General features: G+C 44.4%; 1 protein-coding gene across 1 annotated transcript; it reads right to left on the bottom strand.

Moving 5' to 3' along the window:
• Nucleotides 1-4,117: 4,117 nt before the first annotated feature.
• On the bottom strand, nucleotides 4,118-9,724 carry LOC103906149 (probable G-protein coupled receptor 83). The gene is made up of 4 exons (XM_009287988.1): nucleotides 9,348-9,724; nucleotides 7,599-7,724; nucleotides 5,297-5,430; nucleotides 4,118-4,769 (listed from the first exon to the last, which is right to left on the bottom strand). Exons 1-4 carry the CDS (start codon nucleotides 9,720-9,722, stop codon nucleotides 4,145-4,147), a joined length of 1,260 nt encoding a protein of 419 aa, XP_009286263.1. The 5' UTR covers nucleotides 9,723-9,724; the 3' UTR covers nucleotides 4,118-4,144.
• Nucleotides 9,725-10,348: the final 624 nt, after the last annotated feature.

Here is a 10,348-nt window from a genome sequence, read left to right as displayed (position 1 = left end):
TCCATCCCCCTGATCATTTTCGTGGCCCTCCTCTGGACCCGCTCCAACAGGTCCGTGTCTTTCTTATGCTGAGGGCTCCAGAGCTGGACGCAGTACTCCAGGTGGGGTCTCACCAGAGCAGAGTAGAGGGGCAGAATCCCCTCCCTCGACCTGCTGGCCACACTGCTTTTGATGCAGCCCATAATTCCATTTTTTCCAATAAAAGTCACAGGAGAGAGAGAGTCCTAAACCAGATATTTTATTTGGCTGTTATCAGCCCCCAAAAAACATTAGTGAATCGAATCTTGTTGTATTACAACCATACGGAAATTTTAACAGAACTCATATTAAAGCAAGAGCATCCAGTGGAAGGTTGCATATAATGATGGCAAAGTTTGCCAGACTTTTACAAAAACGTAAGCTTTTGACAATCATCTCAAGGAAATAATGTATTTTTAAGGCAACTCCACATTGCCAGACTGCAGATTCTTACTGAAGAAAGCGCTGCTTGTGTAAGGATTAGCATAGGCTGTGCAGTTAGGAAACCAACGTCAGCTTTCCATCTGGGAGCAAACTGTCCCTTAGAGAAACCTTGCCAGGTGAGGATCGCCCCTGCACGCCTGCCACTGTCACACAGGCAGACTGTGGATTTGACCTTGGTGTACACCATGCATCCCTCCGTGCAAAGGCTGAAGGAAGCCAGACCCAGCTTGCTGTCCTGCTAAAAAGATGAGTAGGAAGAACAGACTGTTTGTTTTATTTGTTCCAGAGTAACGAGTTCTAGCAGTTCTCTGGGAGTGTGTTGGGATATACATGCAAACTGCATTATTTAATTTCATTGAACTTTTCCAATGTAAAAAGAAGAACATTTGAATGAGAAGATGTTTCATTAAATTACTCACCTTAACAATGTTGTATTTGGGTTTGTGGTTTGTTTGCTTTTTTAAGAAGAGACATTTTGTTTATAGAAACCCCCCAGACAGTTACATTATAGAAATGCCATTTACAATGGTATGAATTCCAAGTTTTCCAGACAGCAAAAAAACCAATTTAGTAGTAATATCAAGTTTATGCTGTTATTTACTCATAACATAAAATGAAAGACTCAGATGTCTGCCTCCACTGTGCCAGCTCCATTCAGATCTCCACTTACACTTCTTTGTTAGCGTAAACAAAATAAAGACTCACATGGTAAAGCCCACAGAAGAAAGTCTGTTAAACACATTTCTTGTAGGTGAATCAGAGAAGACATCTGAGTCTTGGGTGCTTGTTCTCTGAAGAGATTTTTCTAATTTTGTTTCCTCCCCTAAGTGCGTCCTTCTGCGGAGTAATTCCTGCAGACGTGCGGTAGGGACGAGCGATCACCGTTTGTAAGAGGGGAGCATTTACTTGAAGCGCTAGCGTTGGAAATGCCGGTGTGTTTTGCAGTATCTCAAGCCATGTGAGGTCTCTGTTCTTTGTCTGGTGTGCTTCTGTCCTCTCCCCTTCCCACAATTATCTTAGGAAGAAGCAAGACTTGTGTTACACTTCTCTTTCCCCAGCTTCACAGTTTCTTTTTTAGATGCAAATACATTCTCAGGTCACACATTTTTGTATCTATCAAAGCATCTTGATTTCCAAATTTAAACAGTCTTTCACTCAGATTTGCAACTGTAGCAAACTGCCAGTCTTCGGTGGAAATGCCAAGCTGTAGAAGTGTAATTAGTATTATTTTGTATAGGAAGGCTGAAACTTATTTTCCTTTCACTGTCTTTTGAGGCTAAATCCTTCGCAATCACAAAGGCCAAGCCGGCACTGAATGGACACAAATAAGGAAACTGGCTATTCTTTCCGAGGAAGAGAAAAATGCAACTTTGGTGAATTTTCACAGCCATTAGTTTGAAGCTGGCCACATGCTCCCACTTGATATTTCTCACTGCTGATCCAAATCCAGCTCTGAAATGCCGGGGCTGGCTCCCACCGTGACCCATCAGACCAGCAGCTGCCTGTGCCGGCTGTCCAGGCACCGCAGGCCCGCTTGCCCACACGCCGAGGAATCTCAGCTATTTCGTTACGTATGGAGAGCCACTGCACAAAACAGGATAAACGCTGCTGAAAGCACTCGATCACCACCAAGAGCAGCAGGAATGCAAGTATCAGTATTTGAGGCAATTGCTGTGGCACATTATCAGATGCTCGGTTTTATTGAGCGGGGGAGTGTATAAAGGTTTACAAATGAACTCTTTTAGCTAGTGCCAACTTTTCCTGTCTCCTGCCTTTTGGTTTTAAAAAATGCAGATCTGTTCCCACCACTTAGAGTTACAATGCAGGTTCCACCTCATGCAAAGCAGGGTGCCCTGTTCGACAGTTGCCAAGCAGTTATCACTGCTGCCTGGTGGGTTAACTCCAGGACAGAGGCAGGCTGACGCGCCAGGGAAGGGCTGCCAGTCTGACAATGAAGCCACGAAGGACACAGTTCTTGAGGGCTGGTAAAAAATAAAATATTATCGAAACTGAAAATAATTTAGACTTTGCCCTAAAGAAATGTCAATTAACAATGTTAAAACATGGCAATATACAGTATTCTTAGGAAATATAATGATGTGAGACATTCTTGAGGGAAAGCCTAGAGACTATAATGAAGCCCTACATGTATCAGCAGAACAGGTACCTACTGGCCAACACCCCTCTTGTCTCCATATACAGACTGGCAAGGCAATTCAGACTTCACCACCTCTGAGTGCTTGCATACTGGTTTTATTCTTAACCATGATGTTTTCCATGGAATAGGTAAAGAGCTGTAGTTGTGCAGCATATTTGTGTGGACCTTACAGCCCTTACATGAGTCTGCTGTCCACCCTCCCTCGCACATGGAGCGATAACCCCAGTTTGCTTGCCTACAGTGAGCCTGCGCTCCCAGTGCTAGAGAAACTGGTCACAGCCCAGTTCCCATCCCTGGCCTGCCAACTGACCACCCCTGATTTGGAACGGGAGGGAGGGAGGTTGGTCTCTGAAGTCCACAGTCCCAGAGGGCCCCCTCCGAATGTACTCAACGGGCCGCTGTCATCCAGCCTGGGGAGCTGCCCTGAAGTCAGCCAGCTTAACTTGCTGGGACCAGTGGACAGGAATGTCACACTATTAGACTCAAACTGGTGTCTCCACTGGTACAAACTCCATAAAATGATTTTGACTGTCAACATTTGACTTCCAATTTAGTATCTCCTATGTAGATAATAGAAATACATCAAAAAAGAAACATGGTAGAAAGTGCAAAAATGAAAAATTCCTCTGGAACCATTTCTATTTATTGGGTGGCTGGTGGTGTTTGGTGAGTGGGCATTAGTTTAGTCCTTAGCAAAATGACAGGTGGTATATGTTTTAAGAAAGGGTTGGTTCCTCAGCTAGCTAGTGCTTGAGAATAAGCTCACTTGCATAATTTCTTTCTTGGCCACAGATTGCAGTATAAGCGGTGTTTTAAGGTGACTACTAGTAATCCTTACAGAACAAAACAAGCCACTGAAAGAAGAACACCTGCAAAAAATGGAGTGAGTTTTTGCTGTCCTGCTTCTAAGCTGTGTTCCCGTTGTGATTTTTGAGACGTTTCCCCCTCCACCAGCAGGCACGGCCATCTGCGGTGCTGCAAGGAACACCCCGGGTCACAGTGAGGCGGACAGGCAAATCTGCAGCATTTCTGTAACAGCAGAGTAAGCGGCTGAGATGTGCTGGGTATAAATATGAGAATGGCTATAAATGTTACTCATCTTGAACAAATTACAAACAAATAAAAAGAAGGAATCAATACAGTGTTTCTATATGCATAAACAGCCATCTACTTTAAAACAGTGTGCATCAGTTGGTGTGTGTATAATCAGCGTAGGTTCCCTTATTTGCTTAGGCTGTGAAAGTTTTTGTGTGCTGTTAAAGAATTCTCTTAATTTTTGCTGACTGTTCCGATGAAAAATTCACTCGACACCCCTCATTCTGGAGCCCACATGTGGGCAGTCCATCCCCGGAGATTTTTGAAAACCTGACTGCATCAGGTCCTGAACAACCCAATCAAACACTGAAGTCAGCTTACTTTGGGCAGAAGGTTGGACTACATGGTCTCTAGCAGTCCTTTCCAACTCAATTTTTCCTGTGATTCTGCAATTACAACATGATGCTGCCTGGCCATCAGATTAAACATTTAGCTTTCTGCCACAATTGGCTGAACACTGGATATGTCTGTCTTTGCAGAGTTCCTCTGGGAGGATGCCCTTGCCTTCTGGCAGGCACTGCCTCTTTTATAATGGCAGTTCTCAACCCAGGCGTGCCTGAAAGGGGGGGAGATGGACTGCAGAGCATGACTCTGGGCTGCACTCCTTCGCCGGCATACACACAGCAAGGACTTCAACTCAGATCTGAAGCTCTCATTCAGCCAACAGTAAATGAAGGGGTTGTAGCAAGTGCTGCTCATAGCAAACCAGTGAAAAGCAAAGTACAGAGCATTGCTACTGTGGATGGCCCTACAGGAGATCAACACCACGTAGCAGTTCAGGGGGAACCAGCATACTGCAAACACAATCACCACCACCATCAGCATCTTCAGCGTCATCTTCTTTTTCCGTTGATGGGCATAGTATTGCTCCATGGTGAGGTCCCCGATGGCATTTCTCAGCCAGAGCTTCTTGGCCACCATGGTATATGTGATGGAGATCACAAGCAAGGGCAAGACATACAAGAGAACAAAAGTAGTCAAGTCCAAATACTTCCAGAAAAGATCAGCAGGAGGAGGGAAGCTGGGGAGGCAGACCATTCGTATTGTTCTGTTCCTGAAGATCAAAGAGAGAAAGAACTGTCAATTCCACTACCAGCTGCACACAACACCTGGAGGACAAACATCTCAGACATTCTTACAAGTTTCAGTAAAGGTACAGAGAGCAGAAGTAATTCAGTAACATGGGCAAGTGCCACTTTCAATGGAAAATTTTGCTTTAAGTTTGACCTTTGCCCCAGTGAAATATTTTAAACACATCCCCAGGAAAAGAAAATAATAATCCATATTGACATCTGTGCTCTCTAATGATGAAGAGCACCTCTCTTCTGTGCCTGCCTCAAATTACAGGGCTGAGTCTCTGAGCCAAAATCAACTAACAAGCAAGCCTGAAAGCAATTCCATTGATTTTCATTGTCCTTTTGTGAGAAACACGCCACCTTGTCAAAGAGAAGGAGGACTTCTCTGTTTCACCATACTTTCTTTTTTTAATAACAGAGATGGAGAGATGTGTGCCTTAGAATCTGTGGGACTTCGATTAAGCTGCATATGTCATATAAAAAAACCACTGTGTAAATTTCTTACCCGATATAAAATCTTGTCAAAGTCTGATAAATGGCATGAGGCAGTGAGAAGCAGCTGGCCATAACCCAGATGATAATGATGCAAATCCCTCCTTTCACCATAGACATGCGCGGCTTGAGAGGGTGCATGATAACCTGCAGAGAACAACCAATCCTGAGGATTTACAGTGTCCTCCATTGATAAAAACGAGCTGCAAGCTTTCAAAAAAAAAAGAATACATCTTTGCTTTATCCATGTCTAGGAGCAAGCAAGCATTTCACGCTGATCACTGAGTAAGAGGCAAACAGCGTGTGTGCTTTCCAGGACAGCAAGGAATACTCAGCATGGACGTTAAGTGTGGCACAAGTTGAAAGCCAAGAGGCTGTTCTGGCTTGTACTATAGGGAATGCAAAAAGGCTCCTAATTACTACAGACAAGGTCTCCAATACAGATGGCAGCCACGGTGCTCACAGCATTTGGCATTTGGTGGACTTGCAAGACAAAGTGACAAGATGCTTGAGAACCACGGTTGAATGTAATCTTTGGCCAACATAGCACTAACAGACTTGAAGGCTGGTCTCTTTTATATTCAGAGTTTACCCTGTGCAGTACTGGCTACAGCATGGTGTAGTCCAGGTGTGTTTGCTGCTAAGGAGGACTACTTTATCTGACAACGTCTTGGTCACTCTTTCAGCCTCACGTTGCAGTTTGAAGCACTGCAGCAGCTCTGCATCCCTCCAGTGTTAGAAGGCAGAAAGGAGAGACTCATTTTACAGGTCTTTGGAGAGTATAAGGGCTGGAAAATGCAAAGAGTTGTGCAAGTATTAAGTGTTACTGCTGGCCCAGTGCCCTGAGCAGAGACACACGGTCAGTGTCATCCACCAGCTTGGCTTCAGAGATCATGATGGTTAGATACCTGTTGAGCTACGTGCACTATGGATGATTATATTAGGCAATGAAACAATAATTAAAAGAACACCTATCATGTCATCCAAATGATCTCTTGGCTGATGAAGCCTTTGGTATTTTATGTACGTCTTTTTTAGTCTCATTATAAATATCTACTTAATCGAGCTTCTACAACTCCCCTGGAGCATCTGTCTGCTCTGGTACCTCTCAGGACTAGCAATGTTTATAGAGTCGAGTGTTGATTTCTCTTTGCTCAGTAACATCTCCTTATTTCTATTTTTATCTCCTTGGGCCATACTAGCTAATTCCAGTTCTGAGTAACCTACTGCATTTAAAAACAGTATTGTGTTTGCCCTTAATGAAACAAACACTTCTTGATACCTAGCCATACTGTGCAATCAGCCCAGAATCTACTGATTAAAATGAATCATTATCAGAATGCTTTGCTTTCAGGAGCTGCCAAGAGGCAGCCAGTTGCACATAGAATGGGCAGACTACCAAACTTTTTGTGGTAAAAAAGACAGAAATGGATGATCTATACTCTGGCAGTCACTGTAATATTCTGACACCAGATGGAGCACATCCCAGATGATCAGAGTGGAATCCGTTATTGTTTTGAACTTCATCTAGCCATGTCATTTATCATGTGAAATTGCTTTTCAGTAACAACCATTTCTGTGACTCCAGCACTGCAAGAAAAATACACAGTCTGCCTGAGAGCGCACCTCGTAGGATCTGCTCTGCCAGTGCACAGCATTTATCAGCTTAAGCAAAATTACAAACTGTATTATACTTCAAGAAAACCCTTTTGTTTGCACTTATTGCTTGACCTGTAAGATTTTCCTGGTTGGTATTCGCCAAAAAAGTATCAGGGCAGGGGGTTCTCAACTTGAACTGAAGGTGCTAACACAGTTCTCACTACTTGCAGTCTTAGGCATCCCAAAATAATGGGGCAAGCCTGAAAATTGTAAGACTCTTCATAAATAAATGCTGAGAAAATGCATTGGCTTGCTGGTGTTTGAACTTCAGAATATATTTCCGCCATGCTTTCAGGGCTGTACTCCACAGAGTGGCTGAGATGGGCAGGGACCCCTGGAGATCATCTAGTCCAGCTCCCTGTGCAAAGCAGGGCCAGCTAGAGCAGGCTGCCCAGGACTGTTTCTGGTTGGGGTTTGAATATCTCCAAGGACAGAGACTCCACAACCTCTCTGGGCAGCCTGTTCCAGTGTTTGACCACCTTCGCTGTAAAAAAATGTGGGTTTTTTGTCCACTGCCATGAAAGCTAGAGTTCTCCCTTCCATTCCTTGATTCCCAAGACAATACAGGTTTCCAGGTACTGGGATTTGAAGGGGGAAAACCTATGTATTTAGCACCTTATTTTCTAGCAAACACAGGGGTGATGTATACTGCATACCTGATGCCGATCCAGAGCAATGGCAGCAAGGGTCAGCACAGACACATGAACGGAGCAGTATTGAACAAACCGGCTTATGTGACACATCAGCTTTCCAAAAACCCAGGTACTGCTTACAAACCGCACCTGAAGAACAGGCAAAATTGGATTAAAACAGTGTGCATTATCTGAAGAGTAGCAAATAGGCTTCCCCGGAGTATGGTAAGGAAGAAATGCTTTAATATAGTTTCCTTATGCTTTGTAGATGCATTATACTCAGTTTTTCTGAGGAAACAGTGACTATGCAAGAGGCTTTGAAACAGAGGTGAGATTTATTACACTGCACAAACAAATCCACCTGAGTAGTGCTCTGTATATGTGTGTTTGGGTGTGCATGTGTACATGTAACATGGTCCTTCTGGAAAAGGTAAAGAAATCTTAGCTCAACTCCTTGATGAGGCTCTGTAGGGAAAAACAGTAGCTTGCCTCCTTAAAAACAGTTGCGCCTCTGCCATTGTTAAAACATTTGAGTTTATAGATGCTGAAAGTTGCATGGGTCCAAAACTTAGTGAGATAAATTAATGGAAGAAAAAATCATTGAGGGCATTGAAATAGTGAGATAACACCTCTGAGTTAGGGACTGCCTGTCTGTGGCGCATCCCTGCCTACCTGCCCTGTGGGGTCTGCGGCTACCAGCCATGCTCAGAAACAGGACATGGAGCTGGGTGGCAGGGTCTAGCTTGTACGCTGGTCTCCCAGCCCGACTCTTCTCTTGTCATGTTGTGTGAGATTCATCAACAGCAATTTCAGAGGTGTCAATTAAGTTACACAGAGAGGAAAATTTTACCCCCCAGTTGAAAAAGCAACTCACACTTCACAAGCTGGGTTGCCTTCCTCATTGATTTGACTTCTGCAGGTACAGGAGCTGTCTCCACCTGGGCATGAAATCCAGCCGCTCTTGGGGAGGGAGGCAGGGGGAGTTTAAAGCCTCCCTGAGACTGCAGTGGCAGGAGCAGCATGGCATTTCTTATGAGTTCCCAGAGAGGTGTTACTTATTGTGGCTTTTCTGCAGAAGAGATTATTCCAAATAACAGTTGTTGTCTCACTCCCTTTGTTATTCCTGGCTGCGCAATATTTATTCCACATTAATGTAACTCACTCTGGAAGCAGATTAAGCTAATTTGAATTAAAGCACATTTACTACAAAACATCCATCCATACAGAAAATTAGTCAAGACTAGCTAATCTCTTTTCAATTAATTTAATAATTTCCCCATAGAGACAACTCTAGTAGTAATGACTCTGTCACTGAAACTGTAGCAATTTGCTGTTTCTTTGAAGTTGATCTAAAGCTGTTTCCTAAGAGAGATTACAGTTATTTAGTTACTTGTACCTAATGTGTGAGTGCTGCTGTGCAAACACACAAGAGGGCACTATCCTTTCCCTGAAAAAATAGATAGAAAAAAATCCCTGAAAAAGGCATTAAGGGATGCAAATCCCATCAGAGCAAGGCAGAGAAATCCCACCAAAGAAACAGGATCAATTTAAGAAAAGGTGAATTCAAACTGATAATTTGGGAACTGCTTTTGGAAGGCAGAAGAACACTACGGACAGTGCACGGCTGCAGCTCGTCCAGGAGGCAAAAGGAGAGGGGGGAGAACCAAAAAGAAACTCTGTGTATTAGCCTGTTACTGGCCCATTCAATACACGTATACACAGCTCTGACAGGCACACAGACACCAACAAAACACAGACAAGCCGGACGCTCACCAGTGTGAACGGGGTGTTCAAAATGGTGATCATCACATCGGCAACGGCCAGGTTGACGATGAAGAGGCTGGTGGCGGAGTGCATCCTTTTGTTCTTGATCACCACGTGGCACACCAGGATGTTGCCGAAGAGCGAGATGCAGATGATCACAGAGTAGGCTACTATAAGCAGTGCCTTCACCGTCCGGCTCTGGGACTCGCCCTCATACTTGGTCCCACTGTCAAAGTCCCCCAGGTCCTCCAGGTCCAAATCACTGTGGAAGAAGGATTGGTTAGGGAAGCCATACAGTGAAGAGAAGTTGGTCGTGTTGTGATTCTCCGCCCTCCAGAAGGGCTTGGAGATGTACTGCAAAGGGAACCACATGTGCCTGCTCATGGCTCGGGAAGCAAGGCTCCAGCGCTGCCCATGTCCCCGGGCAGGCTGCGTGTTCCTCTGCCCTCCTTCCTGGCAGCTCAGGTGCTAAAGTCAGTAGTTGCAGGAGGAAACACACACGCTTGCATTTTAAAAATCTGCCCCGTGGTTGCAAACTACATAAAAGAGTTGATAAATGGGTCCTTCTTCCTCTGCTGATTACACGTGAGCTTTGCTCCAGGGACTCTCCAGCTGCTGTTCTTTTCCAGTCCCATATGTCCTGTATACAGATGCTGAAATATGAGAGATCCCCAAACACTTTCTCTCTGCACCTAGGAGGAAATCCTAGTGAATATTTCCTTTTGGGCACTGTTCTGCTTCTCTCCCACAACTTCTCCTTGGAAATCTGCTTTATTGGTTTTCCACATAGTCCTTCATCCGTCAGGTCTCTGTTTCCCAAGAGTTTTCAGAGCTTGTCAGAATCAAAAAAGCAAGGGCAGCCTTTCCCTTTTCTTTTAATCTCCAAAGAATCTCCGAGCTACACACTGAAACAGCTTTGCTCAGAGACTGAGTGGTCCCTGCTTTCCCCGTGATATATACAGCCTGCTAGATGACACACCGCACATGAAATAGCCAATAGTGTATCTCTT

Source organism: Aptenodytes forsteri, unplaced genomic scaffold, assembly GCF_000699145.1.
Source record: "Aptenodytes forsteri isolate BGI_AS27 unplaced genomic scaffold, ASM69914v1 Scaffold72, whole genome shotgun sequence".
Taxonomy (NCBI): domain Eukaryota; kingdom Metazoa; phylum Chordata; class Aves; order Sphenisciformes; family Spheniscidae; genus Aptenodytes; species Aptenodytes forsteri.
Note: the sequence above shows the minus strand (reverse complement) of the source record. Positions and strands in the feature narration are given on the sequence as shown.